General features: G+C 41.3%; 3 protein-coding genes across 5 annotated transcripts in view; 1 reads left to right on the forward strand and 2 right to left on the reverse strand.

The window, feature by feature from the left end:
• Window positions 1-7,066, reverse strand: part of USP13 (ubiquitin specific peptidase 13) — a 48,761-nt gene extending 41,695 nt beyond the window's left edge. The window contains exon 1 of the mRNA XM_062005804.1: window positions 6,914-7,066. Coding sequence (XP_061861788.1) covers window positions 6,914-7,066 — 153 coding nt within the window. The remainder of the gene's footprint in view (window positions 1-6,913) is intronic.
• A 3,383-nt stretch (window positions 7,067-10,449) lies between these two features.
• NDUFB5 (NADH:ubiquinone oxidoreductase subunit B5) lies at window positions 10,450-15,221 on the reverse strand. The gene is made up of 6 exons (XM_062006054.1): window positions 15,092-15,221; window positions 14,330-14,418; window positions 13,341-13,407; window positions 12,569-12,630; window positions 11,466-11,572; window positions 10,450-10,698 (listed from the first exon to the last, which is right to left on the reverse strand). Exons 1-6 carry the CDS (start codon window positions 15,216-15,218, stop codon window positions 10,578-10,580), a joined length of 573 nt encoding a protein of 190 aa, XP_061862038.1. The 5' UTR covers window positions 15,219-15,221; the 3' UTR covers window positions 10,450-10,577.
• Window positions 15,222-15,386: 165 nt separating this feature from the next.
• MRPL47 (mitochondrial ribosomal protein L47) lies at window positions 15,387-22,807 on the forward strand. 3 transcript variants are annotated; one of them, XR_009819505.1, is made up of 8 exons: window positions 15,539-15,700; window positions 16,045-16,190; window positions 16,757-16,817; window positions 17,615-17,711; window positions 19,885-20,015; window positions 21,373-21,468; window positions 21,900-22,456; window positions 22,633-22,807. XR_009819505.1 is itself a non-coding variant. In XM_062005455.1 (7 exons), exons 1-7 carry the CDS (start codon window positions 15,402-15,404, stop codon window positions 22,015-22,017), a joined length of 750 nt encoding a protein of 249 aa, XP_061861439.1. In that variant the 5' UTR covers window positions 15,387-15,401; the 3' UTR covers window positions 22,018-22,807. The 3 variants fall into 3 exon arrangements, 2 of the variants coding, with proteins under 2 accessions (XP_061861439.1, XP_061861438.1); XM_062005455.1 differs by lacking the exon at window positions 15,539-15,700 and adding an exon at window positions 15,387-15,502 and having other exon boundaries at window positions 21,900-22,807; XM_062005454.1 differs by having other exon boundaries at window positions 21,900-22,807.
• Window positions 22,808-23,089: the final 282 nt, after the last annotated feature.

The raw sequence follows: 23,089 nt of genomic DNA on the forward strand, positions 1-23,089 counted from the left end.
TCTACTTTAAGACCCATTACACCTTTGCTATCTGCTCTTATATTCTGTATTCCAAATCCCTTTGCAGTATCTCCTCCTGTGACAAAGTCATGGATGTGTCCTCTCCAAAAGAATTCTATAGGTACTCAGCCTAAATAAAAATATATGGTGTTGTCATTCTAGGTTCTCAGGAACGTTGTTTACAATTATGTTTTCTTGGAGATCATTTGCTTTTTTTCTGGAGAGAATCCAAGAGACCACTGAACCATTTCTGATGAGTAGATTATGACAACAATCTGACACTTTCAGTATATGAGCTAAATGTAGAACCTGAGTAAGTTGGTTGTGGTTACTAACAAAATAGTTATTACTCCTGAAGAACACAGGCAGGCTATTCTCTCATCCAACTTGGAAAGAAGTGGACAGACTGTTCAAAAGTCTAAAAGAAAAATAGTGGCAGGTGTAAAAAAGCCACCTTTGCAGAAGACACTATAAAAAATTAGGTCCCTGCCTGCTGCTCAAAGAACACTCGACTGTGATGTAAGACAGCTTTTGTGCTGGTAAATTTAACCCTACTGAGCGCACCACAGTTTTCAAAGGAACAATATTTTACATAGGCTACGGCATATAAATCTTTGTAATCAACATTCATTTTAGATGTGTAAAAGATTATGTTGGAGGAGGCAACATATCTAAAGTACTAAAGACATTATTTTACACCACAAAAATACAGCTTGTCCTGGACACAAATCCAGGAATTTTAGCTGGGTTTTTTCTTTCCCCTCCCTCTTGCCTCGGCACGTGGTGGGCATGTAGTGCGAAGTTAAAAATAAAGCAATCTATAGACATCATCTGTCCTTATTACTCCAAGACATTGTTGGGGCACAAGCTTGTAGCTGCTCAGACCTTGATCATGACCCAAAAGGCCACTCAAGAGTAGACTGCTCTTTTTACCCTCTAGGCAGATGGAAAAGCAATTGCTCTTCATTGTATTTCTTCTATTCTTTGCTGCTAAGATAGTCACAGTATGCCTGGTGCTTTATTGATAGAGAGGGAGACATAGTCAGCATCAGGGAGAAAAGTGGTTTTAAAACAATAGCTCTCCATAATTACTTACATAATAATACATGTTTTGCAGAGGTGAGATGAGGAAGGAAAAGGACAGAGAATCCATGATGAGAGAGCGCTAAAATATAACAGTTATTCCTCTCAGGCCTTGAAAAACAGAGCAAGGAAGCTGGCAGATCAGAGGTCTGTCAGACTCAAACACCAGTCCACAAGGAAATAGAGATCACAGAATCATACAATGGTAGGGGTTGGAAGGGACCTTTAGAGATCACCTCACTTCACACACACTCATGGCACCAGACACCAATAGCCTGCAAAGACTACCTGATCAGGATTTGAACCACTGACATCTATCCCATTACCAAGCCCCTGAACCATTTAGATCCCTGAAGGAAATCTAGAGTTTGGCAATTTCAGTTCCTAGGGTGGTGCAGAAAATAATGAATTTATAAAAACACAATTGCTGTGGTGATCGACTAACATGACAAACAGTTAGAGACTTGGGCACAATGTCTACTATACGGCTATTTGCTTTAGATCCATTACAAACATGCTAAAACTTGCTAATATGAGTATAGGAGAAGAGTATAAAACAGTACCTCAAGTCTTTACAAGTCTCCATATCCAAATATAAAGAATGAAAAGTTTGTTCATCCTATCACATAAAGCAAAAAGTGCCAGTTATGACAGTCGCTGGCTCCTCTGTGCAGTCTGCCATTGCTTCTATCAGTGTTTCCTTAAAACAACCATGATCATACAGAACTGTTACAGTTGATCAGGAATCACAATGATTCATCTGGTTGTTGTCACTGGCCGCTGTATAACAGTAATCCAATCTTTAATACATTTGGAAAAGTTAATGGATTATCCCCAACATACACATATCTCTCAATAGCCTAACTAAATGACAGTTTATTTCAAGACAAGCTTAAAAAGAGTAACAGACATTTCAACTTAACGTTCAGCTCAACAATACATAATAATTTACAATGAGGAATAAAGTCATTTTCCAAGTTTGGAAGACCATATAGTTAAGCTTAGGTGTCCTGATGCACTCCTAGACAGCAAAACACTTGACCATGGGACAGCTTTGGTTATCTCCCTGTACTGCAACAGTATAACACTGCTCTGATTTTCAGGTTATCACCCACCACCAAGCAACTCACTGCCTGAGTAACTGGGAGCTCATTTTGCAGCTAAGTCAAAATCCTTTGGAGTATTCAAATTGTCTTGTGTATTCAGTCCTCTTACTTGCTTCCTCACTGCTGTGCCTGTCCCATCAACAGAACCAAGGCATCAGCCTACCCCTCTCAGACAGTGGCCATGGTGACTTTCAAATGTTCTTCAAGAAATACTGACCAAAGAAGCAAGCAGACAAGAGGTACTTATTTCTAGAAAGTTTTATGCAGCATGGGTGCTGATATCCATTACACACTCCAGACTCTCAAGGATTTGTCTCAACTGGACTGTCTACTAAACAGCAGAACATCAGTACAGTTTAGTCTTTGGGAATTGTCCTAACATAACCATTATAAAGTCCTGGAGCTACAAAAATGAAATCAGCGAGATCTACAAAGGAAGCTGTTGTCAGTAGCAAGCTTTTCCAGCAGAGTGAAGCCAAGCCTTAAGCTCCTCAAACAAACAGTGCTGCAATCTACAGAACCACTCTGCTTGGTCCTGTCACAGCATCAGACTCATGAACCAGGCTGTGGTTGTAATCAATGCCCTTCATGGGGAACGTTTCTGAGCACATTCAGCTACTACATGCATAGCCTGTACTTGTACTCCAGTTTTTATCCCTTTTCTAGCAGTTTCCTCTCCTTCAGATGCACCTAGTCTAAAAAGATCAGAGGCATTTGAGACATGCCATTAGAAGGTGGAATTACCAACTAATAATTATGCTTCTATAAAAATAAGAAGACAAAAAATTATATAATGCAATCTTTTTGCCTCCTGCATTCCACTGAACACAGTCAGGCTCATCGACCAAAAAGGAAGAGAGGTCACAGTTGACAAAACAGAAAAGACTTACACTACAATGGCATAGCTACAGAAAAACAGTTACCAGGAGGAAGGACTGTGCATCAGATCTGAAAAATGAGAGGTACAGGACTTCAGTCAGATGGCAGCGCAGAAGTGGGCTACTACGGCTGCTAGTAGTAGAGACCAGCCCCTAAAGGCAGTGACATTCAATGCTAGGTCCTGCATGTGTTTTAGAGGCAGCCTTCCTTCCTTCCCCAATTCCTGTATAAAGCATCAATGGCTAACTAGAGTAGGAGACTACATCAGAGAAACAAGTTTGCCCTAATCCACCAAAAAAAAGAAAATTCATTAAAAATTTAGACATAAAAAGACATATTTTCTCATCTTATGAGACAAGCAAACTAGAAAGTATCATTAGGGCTCTTAAGTACATAGAAATTTGCCTCCTGTTTCTGCCAACTTTCCTGTAAAATAGCCCTAGTATGTTCTGCTGAAAATAGGCCAAACCTAAGGATGTGAATTCCTCATCTGTTTAGTGGTCTTTTTAATAGTATTACCTTTCTGACAAGATCATCATGCTCCGGTTATCCCATGTGGAATAAATACACTGAACACCCACATGTATCTCTCCTCCACTCACACTTCTGAAATCTCTCAACTAATGACTCTCTTTGTAGCACAAAGGCACCATTATGACCAGGTCTTCACCCAAAGAAGTAAGATTTAAAACTCGTGGAAAGGGAACATCAACCAGTTTTGAGAAAAATCAGTGACACTGCCTGTTGCCATTGGAACATGGATCTTCAGTGACACTACACCACTCAAATGTAGTCAAGAGGACACAACTGACAGAGTGACAAACAGGACTGCAGAAGCCAGGTCTCACAGCCATGTTAAGAGTTGCATAATTGGAAGTAAAAGACAGAGCCACTCACAGACAGTACCTCATTTTCTTTAGCACCTCCTGACACAAACGGCTCTTGATTTGACCATCCCACCATTTCAAAATTGCTGCTGAATCTTTCTCTATAATGATAACACTTTGTACCCTAATACTCTCAGATCTGATGGGTTTTTAGTTTATTTTAAAGATGACAACAATTCCTTACTGGGTAAGTAATAATATACAATTAGTATAAAGAAACTTGAGTACAGAGCTGCTGTGTGACCAAGTATGTTACATTAAAAGATAAGGACAAACAGGAAATTCACCTCTCTGTGAGGAAATTCACTACTTTGGCGAAGGAAAGAAAAAAAAAAAAACGTAAAACTTGAGAAAAAGTCTTACTGTGTTAATGAAAGAAACTACTGAAATAAGATCTGGTGCTGAAGACAAGTAACACAACACAAACTCTTACATTGAGTTCACTCCAAACAGAGATATGTTGAAGTTAAACTGTAACAAGGAGTATATTTTAAATGGCAAAATGAGATGTGAGGAGATACTGAGAAATAAGCTTACAAAAGAAAACACCTGCCCTATCAAAAATGTAATCTGGAATTTTACCATGGATAATAAAACCAAGAGCATTTTTTTTAACATTGATCATTTATTTTAATAATATACCAAATCAAACAGTGTATCTTCTTTCAAAAAGAGGTAAAGACTCCAATAGGAAGCGGTTTGCTTAGGTTATGCATAGGTAACCTAAGAAAATAAGTCACTACAAACCAACTTAAACCAGATCATACAGAGATAAAACATCTCTCTTTAGCCAAGGCAACAACTTGACTGTATCCCTTCCCTTTCCTATTGAATGAAAGATCAGTAGCAAACAGAGCTTTTCCACTTCCAATTTGTATATAACAATATTTTATCCACACATTTGCCCCTTTAGAATCATTTCAGAAACAACAGCCAAGACAAATCTTTTGTTCAGCTAAGCTGGGGAGCAGTGTGGCCTGAAAAAGCATGGAAAACACAACAAAACCTGGAAGTAGTTTTACTGTTATTGCATAGGTTCAGCCAAGTCTTTTGCCTAGTAAATATCTATAACATAATTTAAACAAAAAGCTTTAACAATGAAGGGCAACATTTTCCAAAATCTGGAATCATCTCCTAATGGAGTCAAAAGGATGAAACCTTTATGGGAGGAAAAAAAAAGTAAAAAATCCCCACACCTGGTGATTTCAACTCCTTTTGCTACTTTTACACATAGTTTGTTAAGTTATTCTAAATTGTGATCAAACATTTTATGTTTTGTTCAAACATTTTGCTTTGCTAAACACAGCTTTTGATGTGTTTACTCAAGGCTTTTTGAAGGTGATAGCAATTGGTTGGGTTGTTCTACCTGTAGCAGCATTTAATATCCCTTCCTATTTGTTAATGGAAACTTTTCATGAACCATAATGTTGAAGTCTGAAACTGTTACTAAAAAACATCAACCATGTATTCACCTGAGCAGAGATTTGAAGGCAAGACTGTGGTACACTGATTTACTCCCCTAAAAAAACTTCAGTATATAATGCAATTAGCACCTCTGCAGTAGAGTCTGATTTGGCAGGTTTAATCAGACCACCTCCCAGTACAGTCAGGGCTGCTGGGTGACACTTGAGATCTGAAGAGTGTGGGTAAAAATAACCTCTGTTCAACAAGACATGATGAACACCAGACAGCTGAGTCACCTTTAAAACCAATTTTGATTTTCTGTATTAGAAGGAATTATCAAAGACAGGTAGATAAAAGAATTAAGAATCTACCTGAAACGTATCTTTCATTAAATATTCTGTAACGTAAACTCCAAGCTTCCTTTTGATTGCTGCCATAACGTCAATACATAATGCTCAATCACCCCTGGGAAACTTCAGCTTCACGTAGACAAGCAACTTACAAAAAAAATTCAGCTTCATTAAAGAAAAACATAGCTTCTAAGCACCTGTTTCTTACAAAGCATTGCCCATTACTATTTATGAAAGCCTCCAGTATTATCAGTGAAGTTAAAAATGAGTTGGGCCTGAAATCTGCCAGCAAACACATGCAATCTTTGGAGCTTTCAGACGTTTTGCAAGACAGCTATGATGCCATAGAGAATATACTGTACATCAAACATTAATTTAACAGCAAACGAAACAAGATATTAGGGAAATACTACAAATGTGTTGAAGTCCAGTGATGTAACTGAAACACTGAGAAAGTGTTTCAGGAGGACTTTCACACAGATTTTCAAGTTGAGCCTTTAGTTGGGAAGCTTCCTCTGAAGATTTCAAAAAGGAGAATGAGCACTGAAACAGCAGGAAAGCAAAACGACTGGCATCTGCTAGTCAAAATATGCAAACGAGAACGTCAGCCACTGCCCCTTTTTACTACTTCACTGTGAAAATCAAGGGCTCTGGGGAGCAGCAGACAGACCTCTGCCAGCCAGAGCCCATTTCGCGGCAGACAGTATAGTTTCCCCCCAAACGGCAAAATCGCCGCGCTTAAACAATTACTTCAGATCACCTTAAGGAGACAAATACACAAGCACACGAACACTGTTGCTGCCTACGAGCCGGCAGCGATTTGCCCTGCGGAGCCTGACGGCGGCAGCCCGCATTAGTGCGGGGCACGGGGCAGGGCCCCGACCGCGACCCCCCACGCGTGGTGGGGAAGGCGAGGGGAAACCTGCCTGCGGCGAAAGCCACGTTAGGTGGAGGCGTGCAGGCTGGCCAGTGATGGATGGAATGGAGGAGATTTTGACGCCCGAAGGGGAGGCGGAGGCCCGAGGATGGGCGAGAGGTTGCCCTCAGAGCGCGGGGGTGCAGCGGGGCGCGTGAGAGGGGCTGCGGGAGGGGCGGGTTTGCCGCAGGACACCGGCTAAGGGCAGGTCGGAGACTGAGGGCAGGCGGGCAGCTCGCGGCAGGGAGGGGGAGCGGAGGCAGCCGAGGGTGGCTTCGCTGCACTCACAGGCGAGTCGTAGGAGAAGGCACACTCCGTCTTGTAGACCCGGTCCCCTGACTTGGGCACCCGGATCGTGGGCATGTAGGGGACAAGCAGCTCGCCCAGGTCCCCGGAAGCCATCTGCGCATCGCCGCCGCTGAAGAGCGCGGCCCGCTGCATTCTCCCTCCCTCCGGCCGGCGAACGGCGAGCGGGGAACGCGAGGGCAATGGAGGCGGAGGGCAGCCGGGCCCGGGGCAGGGCGCGGCGGCGGCGGCGGGAGCCGGGCCCAGGGGAGGGGAGAGGGAGGGAAGATGCTATTTTTAATCCAATGGCAGAGGCAGCGGCACCAGCTGCGACGGCGGCGACACTCGGGGGGTCCCGGCGAGGGCGGGAGAAAGGGGCAGGGCGGCGGAGGCGGGCCGTACCCGGCAGCCCTCCGCCCGTCCCTCGGCAGGCGCCGCGCTCCTGAGGTGATTCCCGCTCTGCGCGCGTGCCACGGGCGACCGTTAGGTGCCAGCCGGCGCGCGCGGCGGGGCGGTAGAGGCACCGCAGGCGCTCGGACGGCTCGTTCCCCGAAACCCTTCGGTTCCGTGAGGGGAGGGCGGGGACTTTGTCTCCTGATCTCGAAGCAAGTGTCACTTTGAGCAGGTGTGCTCTGCTGCCGACTCTTTTATTTATCTTTTAGCAATTAAATACTCTTTATATAGATATATTAATTATCAGCTGCAAGGATTTAATAACATCTGTTGCCTTAAGGTAAGCCTTTTGATTGCGAAGTCCGTGCCCTGCAACTAAGGGCAGTGCAGCACCCGTTGGATACGAGCCCAGGCTGTGTGACCAGACCAGTGCAATCTGTTCTCAGCAATTTTTCTAGCAAAAATATCAAGTGTTGTGAACACAATGCGAAATACCAAGAGAAGAATATGTCAATGCAATGATCTTAGACTTACTCAGGAACAGACAACATCAAAGACTCGACACTGGATGCTGGATAAAAAAGCCCCACACACTAATGCAGGGTCACCATGTCTGATTTATTTCACCTGAGAAGGCTCTGTGCTTTTTCAATGGCTTATGATTTAGTGTATATAAACAACAAGAGCCAAATAAGACATATAACCTGTCTGACCTGAAAGTTGACTCAAATGAAAAAGGTTAAGTCAAAGCATTAATACCAAATCAGTCTGCAAGCAAGGTGATCTTTGCTTAAAATAGCCTGTGCAACGTTGCTTAAGGTAAAGAAGCATATACTTTTAACTATTTGAAATCACGAGATGATTGAACTTACTAAAGGACTTGGGGTTATTTCGGTTAAAAACTGAGAATTTCGACCACGGACGGATAGAGTTTAGGATCACAAACTGCGAAACGCACTTCCCACCACTCTGTTGAGGCATTTTAAACCGGAGGACTATCGCAGCTGGCACAACCTGAGGAAACGCAGCCCTCTAGTGGCAAACGCCTGCAGATAAAGACAGTACCCGCTAGATTCCCTTCAGAGTTGGCAAAAGCTGAGTAGAAAAGTAGCTGCACATTTCGGGAAAAATGTGCAGCAGGTTTGCGAGGGGAACTTGCTTTATTCACCTTATGTATTTTTTCATTTGTTCTTGGTTAATAGCAGTTGCCTGACATATTTTCACTTGAGTTTTCATAGAAACACTTTTGGCTGGCTTTTTAAACTTCAGTTCACTCTGGAAAATATGCCTTTGAATTATCCTAAATGTTACCAGAAAGGTTTACCCTTTTCCATCTCCAAAATCACTTATGTGGCCTGTTGACATTCAATGCATCGAGGGTATAAAGTTTCAAGTTTTTGTCTTGAGATTTTGCTGTCATGACTTACATTTGTATCTACTAAAGCTTGTGTAAATACTCAACAGATGGTATCTGTTCACTGAGCAGTGGTAAGATGACCCGTAAAACCCATTAATTAATGTCAATCTATACTGCTTGATCCTTGCTCTTCAGACATCTAGCAATCCTTTATGCTTACCTTCAATAAGCACTTTCCTATTTTTCCCTTGTTCATCTTACTAAGCCTGTAACAGGAAGTAGAAAGCTCTCTAACAACAGTATCAGTAACTTGAATAGAAGGCTGAAAGTGTTAAATATACTGCAGTTACTATGGAAATACTTAGTTGAATATTTGCCTGCTGAGATTCTTCCTTCTCATGAGAAGTTTTACATGACAGGGCATAGATTTAGCCTAGGAACTGTGGGATATTTTCAGGAGTACAGGAAACACTCTTATAAAATCATCTAAAAAATCAGTGAAATGTGAATTTATATGCACCACACACTTTTCAGTATTTAAGAACCTTTCCTTTTTGCTCCTACACCTGACAGTGTAGACAGTCATTGGTCTGCGCAAGCACTTCTATCTTCACTCTGCCTTCTGAAAACACAGGAGATGAGGTAATAAAATCAAAGCCTTGTTAGAATTAATTTGGAAAAGTATCCTCCTCACAATTACTTAGCATGTAAACCTCTGTGCCACTAGATACATCTTTAAAACATGAAAGTTATGTGACAATAGTATCTACCCCTCACTGAGTTTTCTGAAATATTAACATATTACTGAGAAATGACTCTGTTTTCACCAAGATCCTCTCTTACACAGAGAGAGTATGTGGCTCCCATCTAGATCTATTACCATTTAGAACAGGAAGGATACATCATAGCAAAAGTATCTGTTGTGCTTTTAAAGGTCATTGAAAAACTAACCATGAAAAAAACCCAACTAAACAAAAGCCCCTAGAACAATGCAGAAAGATGTTCCAGAGAAACCACTTCTTGGATGAACTACACAGAGCATTGCCCAATTCAGAAAGATGCACAAAGTCAGTCATCTTTGGGGTTTCTGGGTTTTTGTTGTTGGGAGTTTTTTAAGAGTGTTTAAAAACATGGACTCTGGGAGGTGAGATTAGAGAAAACGAATGAGCTGACAAACATAAGTTATTCACATACAAAGGAAAAAAAAAATGGTGACAAAACTAAGAAAGAAAGAGCAGAATGACTGACACTATCAGGGATGAAGAGTATTAACAGATACCTAAAGAGAGACACTTTTGAGATAATGCAGAGAAAATTATAGCAGATGTTGAATAATATGAAAGTTGGAAAACAAACAGGGAAAGATGAGCTTGACTATGAGTAATGAGAAAGTATTTGTCCAAAGCAGTAGATACAGTCCTAATATTCTAAAGATCTGAAGGTATTTTTATTTCTTGGTTCATCTTCCACAAATTACCTGACAGAAGCCATTGGGAAAGAAAAAAGCCTTATAGTTTCCTGTACCTTTCATCACAGAATGGTAGGGTTTGGAAGAGACCTCTAAAGATCATCTAGTCCAACCTCCTGCTAGAATAGGTAAGTAAGCAGTTTATGTAAAACCTTAAATACCAGAAATCACCCAGTGACCACCAGCTTGTTTTACACATTAGGTCACAAAGCTCATTGTATATCAATGTTTTGGAGAAAAGGAGTAATATTTGATAACTGACACGAGGCACTTTCTCTCGTTAAGGACTCCAACAGCTATATGAGCTTAACTGCCACACAGTTTGTTTCAAATTATCAGAATCAATACAAGTATTGTTTATTATGCCATCAGAAAACAGCAGGATTTGTATCAGGTAGCTCAAACACAATTTGTCAGTATCCATTTAGGATACCCATACTATCTTCAAACTAATTGTCAGGTGTGGATTTCATAGAATTGTCAACAAGATTTTTATCAGGTGTTTCATAATGATACCAAGGTCCATCTCCCCTCTGTCTCATCAGTCTGCGTGCCTCCAACTCCATGTGCCTAAAAAAGAGCAACATGTTTATTGGGTTTTATCACAGATGTATCAATGTTTAACATCAGGCATTACTCACAACAAATTTAGCATTTATGGCTTATAAATACTACTGAAAGATGGGTAATACCAAAATATGAAGGGTTCAGCTAAAATATAAGCTATTACATCTTTCTGTTTCTTTTATTTTTCAGCAGGTCACCTCACAAAAGACTAATAAAAATACTTGCAGGAGCTGTGTGAGAGGTACTTGCTTATAAGGGGCTAGACAGTTTTGATACAGCTTTCAACTACAAATAAATAGGAGCAATAAAATGGGAGGTAAATGTGATGGGAGTAGGAGCTATGCCGTCTTGGTCCCAATAGCAACAGCTTGTGGAACTTAGACTTTCTTCCACTCCCCCAGTTTTTTCTGAGTAAGTATAAAATAAACTGTACAATGTCATCACTGTCCATAAAATTTTCAACATCAACAAGGAATGTTCTGTCATTTAGCAGAGGACACAAGAGCTGTCCATTTCCTGCCTCGGGAACACAAGAGATTTGCTTTTATAAATACCAACTGTTTCAAAGAGACACTGTTGTTTTATAAGACTGCCCTTGGACCATTCCAGCTCTGGTAGAAGGCAAGGCCAACAGATAGCATAGCTTCCAATTTGTCGCCATGCAGTACATGAGTGAGCATGTTATGTCAGCACCCAACTTGGTATGCTAAGCAAAATAAGAGAGTTAACTACAGCATGCATCAGTATTTTAAACCCCTCAACCATATTACCTCATTTCAGCCTTCTTTGCTTCAACATGAAGTATAGCCATCTCTTTCTCATAGTCTTTTTCCGGGGGATCAAGGAGGTAACGAGCTATCCAGCGACTTATAGGGTGCTGGAAAATACAAAAGCAGATATTATTCATGCAATTTGTTTCCAAGTAGAAATGGCATTGTAACAAAATCATTTTGCATGTTTCCAGTCCTGAAGACATGATTAACAGTATGGGTGCTGCCATTCAAACCATAACAGTAAAGTGACAGACATGCTCAACTATTTCTAAGATTGTAACCCTACAAAGCTGTATTTCTTTAATGCCAAGATAATCTGCAGATGACTATTAATGGAAGATATGTGATTTATTTTCTTTCTGTTGAAGTAAAGTTTCTCAAACTACCACTGTAATCACAGAAATCGACTCCACAACTCTTATTGTAATCAGTGAGATTTTAAAGTTTGGCTTCCACAAAGAGGTCATTTCACTGAGAACAAAAGTCTAAATGAGTTGAAATAGTATTGCTAAAGCCAACTACTTCCTATCAAAAGAAAGAAGTGCATGCAGCAAGAAGCCAGGGACTAATTTTAAGAAAATCCAATTAAATGAAAAAAGTACAACCTTGAGTTTTTGACTATAAAAAAGCTTCAATTCTCTATATAAAAACATGTGTGATGTTGGATTTGAAACGATGCTGGCAAACAATACAAAAGAAAGCATTGTTACTTTAAACTCCAATGTCTTCAGATTTTGTAGTTCCAGAGCAGGAAACAAAGACAAAAACTGCATGCTAAGAATGAAGAGAACAGAAGACCACTTTTACAATTTACAAAAGTTAGAAAAGAATTCTTGGCATATGGCTTCATCAGTTTACTTGCATAAAGTTACAGATCACTTGCATCTACTCATTTCAATAAACAGATTTCCTACAGCAACACGCGTGTTCCATAAAGCTGAATAAAAGCAAGTTTACCAAAATCATAATTGCATAATTTGAGTTGTATTACACTGATTCCCAATGGCAGGGATACAGCCATCCTCATTATCATACTCCACACATTTCACTCCCAAAAGTATCCTAAAGAGGAAGACTGCTCTTTTACATGTTACACTCACTTTGTAGTATTCCCAGTACTCTGGAACGTAACCTTCGGGAATCTCCGCAAGTTCAGCTTCACCTGATGAAGAGAGGAAGGGAGAGACATTGAATTAAAGTATTTCTTTTTCAAGAGTACCTTCTATTCTGTCTTTCATGTTAGGAAGAGATAATTATTTTGCATGGAGAGTACTTCATCGCTCAATCTGATCTCTAGTCAGGAAAACTGGACTTGTCATTTTCCCACACTATCTAGCTCATAAGACTTTAAATCATACAACAAAAGGGTGAAGCTATCAACTACAGACAAAACAACTAAGATCAAATCCAGAGAAATGCTCTGTAAAGTATATGAGCTGAAAGCATGGTTTTTTCCTAATTTATTAAATTAATTCTGTATTATTGCAGTAGTAGATTTAAAACACGTATAGCTAAGCAGAACTTTGTCATTTTTTCTAGATAAAAAGCAACAGTTGCTGTATATAGAGCTTTCTTAAAGTATGCAAACTAAGGCCCAACAGGTTCACTAAACCCCACTGATGTTTTAAAGGCTGTCCAAAGATGGTATTTTTGCATTTTTAATATGTGGAAAACTTTTTTAAAAAAGCAATAACTACAGAAACATGAAAATACTGGGAACATCTACATACTTACACAATATTACCACAACTGTTAGGCCTGTTTCCTGGTCTTCCAAAAAGCAAGCCTTAAAAGATCTCTTTTCCCTATCCAGCACACTTCCATTTAATAATGTCCACTGTGTACTTAGCTTAGTCATGACAGAGAACTCACCAATGAAGATGTTGACATACGTTATGAACAGTAGCACTGGTATTCCCGTCAGAAATACATAGAATCTCTGTATAGGGGATAAAAGGATAACAAACAGGATGGGAAACTAAAAAAGCCCGACAAAATTTAGCTGAGGTTAGTCTGAAAACGGTGTAACAGTCAATTACTCTTAAATTTACATTCACAGGTTAGATAGGAGTGTTGTACATAAAGTCATACTGCTGCTTAACTGAGTTAATTAACAAACTAGAATAGAGACGGGGATGCTGTGTCAGTCCAAGAGCCTATTTAGCTCAGTTTTCTGTCTCCTGGAGAGGTCTGTCCCTGCAGAAGCAGACAGTAACGCCTTCCCTGAATGCTGTCCTAGCATCATGTGATAACTAGCTTTAGTACTGAAGTATTAACGAAGTATCAACACCCCTGCACTAAAACCCAACATAGATACAACCACTGCTGGCTTTGGTAACTGTAGGAGATGGATGAAGGAAGCCTGATCACGTGAAGGGAGTTCTATCAAGTTGGCTGTTACCATCATTAATAGGCTTTACCCAAAATTTATCTTTTTAGGGGTCAAACTCAGGTCAGACTTACAAAGTCTAATCTCTGGTATTAGCGGTTTACGTAAATGAGGGCAAACCCTGCCAAAAGTAACTTAACACATTTTAAAAAGGATGGAGCAGAAAGCATTTGTAGTCACGCATAAATGAACACAGATACGTAATGTAAGAATGCTGCTGTAGCACTAATTTAAGCACCTATCCTAACCTTTGCCATTTAAACAAGCTTTTTACTTCATGCAGTTCCAACTTAACAATATCTAACAAAATAATCTTTAGAAGGACGACTGGAAATTCTTGTTTATCTGAATAGTGACAACCACATTTTAGATGTTATCACATAAACAACAGAGAAAATTGTATTTCAGACACTCTTACACCATTTTCAACGGATGTGTTATACTGAATGTAATAAATTCGGTTTTAACTCACCAACATGTTCAGAAATCGAGTATCATAAAAACTTGTTGGCTTGATAATAAACATTTTCTTCCCATGGCCACTGCTATGTCGTACAGGAGCTGAAAATTGGACCAAAGTATTGTTTTTTTCTCTCTTTGGTGACAGTGTCAAAACAAGGTCAACAACATGTGCATAAAAGAAGAGTATACAGCAGTGGCTGAGTAGTTAGAAGCTGGTTTTCTGGAGAATATCAACATTTCTAAAAGTCTGGCTGAGCTAATTTCTTATTTTGCTAGAATTAACTTTTTTTTTTTTTCTTCTAACTTTAGACATAGATCTATTTTTACCTCTAAGTCCCAACAAATATGGAGGACCAAGTAAATTCACAGATTGGCATGTTGGGAAGCTTGGCCTCCTGCCAATTCCCATCCATGTTCTACTCCAGAAATGTAATTTCTCAGAGGAGTGGAGATGCACAAAACGGAAGGGAAAAGGTTCTGCACGTTGTTTCCCTACACCTGTTCAGCCAGGGAAGAGACGCGGCAGCCTGTAACTGCCTCATGCCACAGCCCCCGGGAAGGGCCCGAACCCAACACCCAGCTCCACGGCGAGCTGAGGCGGGTCCCTCGCCCCGCGCCGGCCGCGCCGCCGACCCGCGGCCCCCGCCTCGCACCGGCCGCGCCTCCCTCAGGCGGCGGCCCCTCTCCTCAGCAGGGCACCTCTGCTCCGCCGCCCAAGGTCACCTCGCCCATGGCACCCCCGCCCCCCTCATTCCCGACGCCGAGGCCATACCAACGGTGCTGGGGAGGCGGGCGGCTCCGGTGAGCCAGGAGAGGCGAGCGCCGGCCGCCGCGCCACTGGCCGCTCGCTGCGCTCCCCAGGCAGCTGCTGCCCTCAGTAGCAGGCTCATGGCCGCCATGCCTACAACTGGCACAGGGGCGGAGCCGACGGCTCCAGTATGCGGGGGGGGGGGGGGGGGGGGGGGGGGGTGAAGCTGAGCAGCCGCCATCTAGGAGAAGGGCAAAGCCTTCCCCCGCTTCTTCCGGCGCTCTCTGAGGACGCCATTCGCAGCTCCGGGCATTGTGGGAGGGGCGGCGGGGTGATGGCGGCCGCCGCGGCGATGGCGGCCTTGTGCCGGCGCCTTACGGGCGCGCTGCGGCTGTCAGGAGCGCGGCCCGGCTCGGCGGCTGCCGGCCTCCCCGGGTAGCACCGCGGCAGGGACTGGGCAACCAGCAGGGGTGGGGATGGGCGGGCCATGGCGCGGTCCGTGGGAGGAGGGAGAGCCGCCTTCCCTCGCGGCCTTCGCGCCCCGGGTTGGCGGAACGCAGCCGGTGCGGGCAGCCCGGCCCCCGCAGCCTCGGCCCAGCGTGGCTCGTGTGCTACGGAATGTGCAAGCATAGCGTGAGGCGTTTCCCTGTGCATGTTATCTGTTCTGCGGTCGTTGTGCTCCCAGCGTGGCTGCTTTTTGTGTTCATACCGAGTGTTTACTGCCTTTGCCGTTTAAAGTCAACATAGGAGGCCGTATTCTTTCTTTGTCATAGAGAACTAATAGATACTAATTAGATGAAACAAGAGGTAGAAGAGAAAACAAAACTGAGAGGATGTTTTTATGACTTGAAGCCATGCCTTTTTCCCTGGACTGTGATGTTTATCTGTCTGTAGGAGCTGTGCCTTTACGAATGAAAGAAATATTCTTAATTAGCTGAATAATATTATATATAGTTTCCCCTTTAATTTTTATGCAGATGGACACTGAACATATATCACAAGAACCTAGCAAAAGTTGAGCTCCTCCCTCAGGTGAAGTTTCTGCACACTACATTGTCTCAGAAAGGTCTGGAGGAGTTTTTTGATGATCCAAAGAACTGGGGAGAAAAAACTGTAAAGTCAGGTGAGTTGTATTTGGCATTTCTGCTCATGATCTATTAGCCAGTTGTGCTCAGCTGAAATCTGACCTATTATTTAGCATTGTAGGATGTATTCATAGCCACATAAAACTTACACATTTGTACATAAATATACTTGTGTGGTTTATGCCTGTTTTTGTGCTTATGAAAGCAAAAAGCTACTGTGAAGCAAACTATTTCGCTGACTGTCCTCTGCCTTGCTCTTAAGTGACAGTGTACAGAAGTAATGTCCCTTGATGAAATACACAGTACAATGGAAGAAAAGTATTACCATTTCAGGATTAATCTTACAGCTTTCCCTGTTTGCAGCCTTTCACAAACACAAAGACTACAGGTCATTGCCTTTTTAATGTATTTGTATATTCAAAACAAAGCTGAACATCGCCAAGGAAAGCTTTCCACAACGTAGTAGGTTTTTTTTTTAAATGATGCTTGTTCCGTTCAGTCATCTCAGGCTGCCAAGAGGAGCACTTGTTTCTTTTCAGAATAAGAGAGCTTTGTTGTATTAAATTGGAGGGGGTTTTGTTTGTGGTTTGTTTTTTTATTATAGGGGATGCATGGAAGATAAACCAGCTAAGGGGCAAGAGTAGTGAAGACTTGCACAAACTTTGGTAAGTAAGTTTTAGTGAAGTAGCTTCTCTTCTTTCAAAGCAACTCTGCATGTTTTATTAAAATGTGGCTAGTGAAGTTATTAGCCAGTAAATTGCGTCTGCCATACAGCTCTGCACGCTTCAGCCTGCTTTAGGCTTGGAGCAGCTCAAGTTGTGGTACAGCTCAGACTACAAAAGCTGTACTGCAGGGGCATGTGGGAGAGTTGTGCTCAGTGCAAAGGGTTAAGGTTTGGTATGAAGAGGTTGAGTTTGAGCCCTTCGGGGGTTGTTTGAACTGCAGGACAAGCTTGGCTGTAAGTGGCCTCTGCAGGGGCCAACCACTAAATTAAAGCAGGTTGCATCCATTCATATTTTGAAAGTCTCTGAGGCTGGAGATTGCATTACCACTCTAGACAACCTGTTTCAGGGCTAAGCCAGTACTTAATGATTACTGTGGATAGTTTTTTCCTTGCTATATCTTGTCCTTTTGCTGTGCACCTGTAAGAAGAGTCTGTCTCTGTCCAAGCAGTGGAAGACTAATGGTAATCTCTCCCCTCCTTAGCCTTTTTTACTCCAGATTAAGTAGACCTGTCTCTCAGCCTCTCCTTGTAGGTCCTGTATGTCAGTCTTCCACTGCCCATCTCTGCTGGACGTTCTCCACTTGGGCAGGATCTTTCTGCTTCTTCATATGAAGCTGGCAGGTGCACCATATGGAATTGATTACAGGCTGGACAACTGCTCAGTCTGTTGGGGCTGTGAGTCAATAATTGCTAATGCATCCAGAAATGATTTCTGAAGTACCATGCTTTCTGACCTAGGTATATCCTACTGAAGGAGAAAAACATGCTTTTAACTTTAGAGCAAGAATCAAAACGACAGCTGAGACCTATGCCAAGTCCAGAACGATTAGAAAAGGTAACCTTTTCATACTAGCTAAAAATACAGCTTCAAGTAAAATTGACAAGTGAAATGTGAAGTGTCTGTGATTTGTTAAAGGCCTTTTTAAAAACCATTTTCCTGATTTTAGTATACACACAAACATGTGCTCAAGCAACATAGGGAGAAAGGCCTCTCCACCTGTTACATAATGTTAAGAAATATTTTGTCATGTTATGCCCTGAAACTGCACTACAAGATTTCTGGAGAATTCCTGGTAAAAATTCAACAATATCCTTACCCTCCACAAACGTTTTAGCTACTTAGCTGTGGCCAACTTCTTGCCTTTGACATTGTCTTCTCCAGATATGTGCCCTTTGGTTCTTTGCTGTCTTCACTTTAGTGCAGTTCTGCCACTAATTCATTAAACTCTTTCCTTGGCACCTTTACTATCGAAAACTTCATTTACTTACAAATCAACTGCCATCTCTATGCTTCTGTCTCGAAAGATGGAAATCTGCACCTTCACTGCCCAGTTACATAATACATACAGCGGTTGGAGAGGAAAGATATTCTCTGACTCCCTTCTGTTGTGGTTTAAGCCCAGGCAGCAATGCAGCAGGAGGCAGCCACTTGCTCACCCCTTACCTTCAGTCCCCCCAGCAGTGGGATGTGGAGGAGCAGCAAAGGAGGGGGGGGGAAAAAAAAAAAAAAGTAAAACATGCAGGGTGAGCTAAGAAGTTTACTAACTAAAATGAAACTAAAATATAACAATAATATTATAAAAGTAATATAATTAAAATTAAAATATCAGAGAAATAAAACCTGAAACCAAGTGGTGCCCAATGCTGTTGCTCACCATACACTGACTGATGCTCCCTCCCGGCCAACCCCCCAGTTTCTGTACTCAGGCAGCCTTTTGGGTAGTTTGGACAGCTGTCCTGGCCATGCTCCCTCCAGCCCCCTTGCTGGTAGGGCAGGGTGAGAAGCAGAGAAGGCAGTAACCAAAACATTCCTGTGTTACCTGCATTATTTTCAGTGTAAGCCCAAAACACAGCCCTATAGCAACTACTAGGAAGAAAGCTAACTTTATTGCAGACAAAACCAGGACACCCTCTATTTATCCAAATTAACTTAAGAAGACTCTGGCCTTTACGTTGTTAATCTGCATGTCTTTGAATGGATAATTATTTAACTGTCATTTGCCATCAGACGCATCTGCAACTGCATTATGATCTCTATTTTTGTGTCAGATGTGGATTTACTTGGTCTCCTATCTTATAATTTCATCACTGTACTTATAAATTGGGGAAGATGTAATATAAAACTCTCCTGTGGATCTCCTAGTATGTCTTATTCATCATAAAGTTTCTCAACTGTATTTTGTGATTCCCACTCTGAACAGTATTTTCTGCTTAGTCCCACCTACACATCTATATTCAGCAATTATGAATCAGAATAACTTGTTATGGGAGGCAACTTAAGTACATGGCCCCAACACTTCAATAGTCAAATCTTAGCAATTACTTGTTTGGTTTTGGCTGAAGCTCAAGAAGAGAAGTCATCAAGCACCAGCCAAATGCTGTATTGCAACAAGACAAAATACAGCAATCAGGTTATTAAAATTAGCACTAGTGTCTTCCCAGAGCAGTCCACACGGTGCCAGACGTAATGTGTATTACAGTAATATTGTTGGACAGACCTTACTAAAAGCCTTGCAACTCAAGTGGCATAGTTTGGTCATGGAAGCTTTCTAATCAGCCAACAGGTGTTACTGACGCTGTGACCAGGCTCCAATGTGAAAATTAGAGTAAAAAACAGCCAACACAAACCATCTGACACAAATATGTACAAGTCTTCTATTTGCTTCTCCTCCTTCCTTCTGCCCCTGCCTTGGAGCTTTCTGTACTTCTAGCATCAGATCTCGCATTATGTTAGCTAGCTAGTCTTTAATTAAATAAGTCAGTCTGGTATTTTATCTGTTCTGCTTCTCAGTTGGATTTTTAAAGCATCCATTTTCTTTGCTCTTCTAGCACACAGGGCCAATTCAGCCATTTCACTCAGTCCACAACTGTGAGATTACTCATAATGGAACTCCAGCTGTGTTTTACCTTTGCTTATAAATTTCTCTCTTAGATCTTCATTTGAGATCTTTTAGATTGTCAGTGTTGTGTTTTGCTAGCCCATTCTGAAACTATCCTACCTATTCCAGGTAGAAAAGTCTATGAAAAATATAGACTTGGTTGTCAAAGAAAGAGAAACTGCTTTGAGGCTTTTACAAACTGGCCAAGAAAAACCAGTACCTGGCGAGTGGCGACACGACTTCTTAGGACGCACCTACTGGTATGGAAAAGAGATGTTTCATAAGTGTGATTTTTATTTTTTAGTTTTTCCTTCTGGTGTGTCCCTGTAAGAGTAAACCCTTATCTAATCAAGAGAAGATGCATATACTGCTTAGAAAAACAAGCTTTCTGGTCAGCCTTTAGGTGCTTCTTGAGTTTTGTATTGCTTTGGGTTGCTTTTTTTTAATGTGGTTGTAATTGTTGCCAAATAATTCAATGGCATGTTCTACCATTAATTATAACAAACTTAGTTCCACGTAACTAATATGATTTCTGTGCTCAAAAGATACTAGTTACTGTAGTGATTTGGTAACACGAGTGAACTCAGGAGCACAGTTCACATTGAACCATCTAGACTTCCCAAGTAAAAATGCAAAACCCACCTAGCAGGGGACAACCACCCAAAGTTTTATATCAGACCCCATAAACATCCACTGGAATTCCCTACTAATCTTGGCAGATAGTTGACTTAGAAGCCTCTACTTTTGAAATTGTTTGTTGTCCACACACTATCAATAATCTCTAATTTCAGGTGAAGCATTTGAAGCACTGATCACGGTATTCTGCTGTGCAGAACAGTGTAGCTAACGGAAGGCTACACATTATAACAACTGTGAATTTGAGCAGTTATCCATTTGTTTACCTACAAAATGTAAAGCAGCAGAGTGTTAAAGGCACTAACCACTAGATTTACATCTGAAGGGATATAAGGCATCTACAGGCCTCTTCGTGCTTGCAAAGATTGTGCACAAAGGGTTTGCCCATATATTTGGAAGTTCAGTCTCCGGTTAAAGCATGAGGAAGGGGCAGATGACTTGAAATGGTCTTTAAGCACATGCAGAAACTCTGCAATACAAGTAAGTGTGACATAATTTGGATGTGCTGGAGGCTGTGGGTCAACAAAACCTCATATGCAAAAAAACCTCATACAGGAGTAATCGTCCAGAGGAAAAAAACATGTTCAGGTAGATTTACACTTGACATGACACTCAAATACTGGCTTTTAGAAGAGAAGTAGAGGAAACAAAACTCTCTTCACACACAGTTTGTTCACATCAGCTTTAGAAAGTTTTCTTCCAAAGGAAAAAATTTAAAATAGAAATGCAAAGGATCCCTGTCTATCATGGGCTCTCTCTCCAAACATGTTGTTTTTAAATCAAGACACTTTCTACATAGAGACACTGAGCAATGTATGAGATGTAGTTAAAAACCAAGCCAGCAACAGAGCTGAAAGTTGATTCTGCATTCTAGCACTCAGACCGCTTTATCACTGTACTGGAACCAAGTGTAACTGGTAGAATCCAAAAACAACAACAAAAGGTATACATTCCATAATCACTCTGATCTGCCTTTAACAGGTACACCTATAAGGAATGGCCAATACCATGGCACTTGAACAAAAAATACAAGAGGAGGAAATTCTATTACTTACCTCATGTGAATCACTTCATCAGGTAAAACTGGGTTTTTTACATTGAAAGTTCTGATCTGTTCCTACGTCCTCCTTATTCCATTTTGCAAGGAAAAAAATAGAAGTTATCTTCCTGTTTTATTGTTTTTACAGCTAGTAGACTGAAAATAAGGCTTGTTAAAGTTACAGCTTACTCCATTTCTTTATGGTGTTTCCACCTCAATAATTAAGAGACTTGGTTATCTATGAAAAGTAACTTTACGTGAGGACTACCTATGATTATCCCAGAGGCTGAATTTCTGTACAATTCAGAAGCAGAATGAGAAAGTAACTTGCTTTGCAGGTATTTTTGCTTAAAGAGCAAATTAATACTGAAGTTCTTAATCACTGGGAGTGTCTAGATTAGTGGGGGTGAGCTCATTAAGGTTGTCACAAAATATCTAGAAAATAACCACACTGAGTTCTTTATTTCAGGCTCAGACATGAGAAATATTTACGTATAAGGTCAAGAAGGCAAAACCTAGAGAAGAAAAGGCAGAAGGTCTTGAAAAGGAAGTTCCCTCACCTTGCTGCAAAATCTCAGAGCCAGTAACATGCTGAAAGAGTGCTTCAAGCAATTGGTCGAGTATCTTTGAGACTGGAACACAAAACAAGCTCTGAAACCAGAGAACAACTCGACTGAGCATTCCTGAGAGTCTTTTTTTTTTTTAATCCCACATTTGACCCAAATTAAACTTGTGGCCTGGAATTAAAAAGCAGCTTTGGTGTACAAGTCAAATGAATCCTAACAGTCATTCCTAGAAGCATTTGAAAAATGATGCATTAACCAGCTATTATAAAAAGTGATACATCATTTTAAGAGCAGGAACTGTCTGCCAAATGAAGGTATCAAGTATTTACCTGATTTCATTTCAACAAATATGCATTAACACCAGAATGAAACAAAGGCCTCTGAAGCTCAGATACAGTCTTTGCTGCCTGATCACCTGAGTGACATGTGCTGTTGTGCTGTCCGTTAACAGCATGGGAAGGTATGCTCTGCAGTCTGGGACAGGGAGCTTTCCCCTGTTTTAACTGTGCCTTGTTGGAACGTACGAAATATTTAGTATGTGGGCTTTGAACAGTGCAGTCTTAAAACCTACATTTCTACATACCTGTGACAAATTCCAACATTTGTGCAATTTCTAAGTGGGGTTTTTTTTTGCAGAGTGCAAAATGTTGGAAGGAAAACTGGTGTTAGTCTTCTGTGAAACTGAAGGGGAAAGGTACTGCCACTGCTCTGAGTAACACCTACTGCTGGTGGTAAACACCTCCTTTGTGAAAGTTTGTAACCTTCACCTGAGGCTGTGCAGAAATTCACAATAAAGTCACAACTACTAGTCTTTCAGGGAGCAAGTGTGCCATGCAATATAATCTGATAAAACTGCCAACTACAAACGGAAACAAAACTGTAGGAGACGGACATATCTCCATCATCTTGACCTTCAGTTACTCCTCCACCTCACACAAAATACCTACTTCTTAAATTGAAACTCTACAGTGGTGAGAACCCCAGCAAGTGTTTGCTCTCCCTCTGGTGCTATAACAGTCATAGATAGTAGTATTATACTGAAATGCTTTTAAAATAGTCAAACATAACAAAACCTAAACACATGACAGAATGA

Source organism: Colius striatus, chromosome 12 (assembly GCF_028858725.1).
Source record: "Colius striatus isolate bColStr4 chromosome 12, bColStr4.1.hap1, whole genome shotgun sequence".
Taxonomy (NCBI): Eukaryota; Metazoa; Chordata; class Aves; order Coliiformes; family Coliidae; genus Colius; species Colius striatus.

Coding starts and splice junctions, on each gene's coding strand:
- MRPL47 (XM_062005454.1), top strand. CDS start 15,555: ATGGCGCGGTCCGTGGGAGGAGGGAGAGCCGCCTTCCCTCGCGGCCTT. Junction 15,701..16,044: donor ACGGAATGTGCAAGCATAGC/GTGAGGCGTTTC, acceptor ATTTTTATGCAG/ATGGACACTGAACATATATC. Junction 16,818..17,614: donor GAAGACTTGCACAAACTTTG/GTAAGTAAGTTT, acceptor TTTCTGACCTAG/GTATATCCTACTGAAGGAGA.
- NDUFB5 (XM_062006054.1), bottom strand. CDS start 15,218: ATGGCGGCCATGAGCCTGCTACTGAGGGCAGCAGCTGCCTGGGGAGCG. Junction 12,631..13,340: donor GTATGTCAACATCTTCATTG/GTGAGTTCTCTG, acceptor TCTCTTCATCAG/GTGAAGCTGAACTTGCGGAG. Junction 11,573..12,568: donor AGTACTGGGAATACTACAAA/GTGAGTGTAACA, acceptor TGTATTTTCCAG/CACCCTATAAGTCGCTGGAT.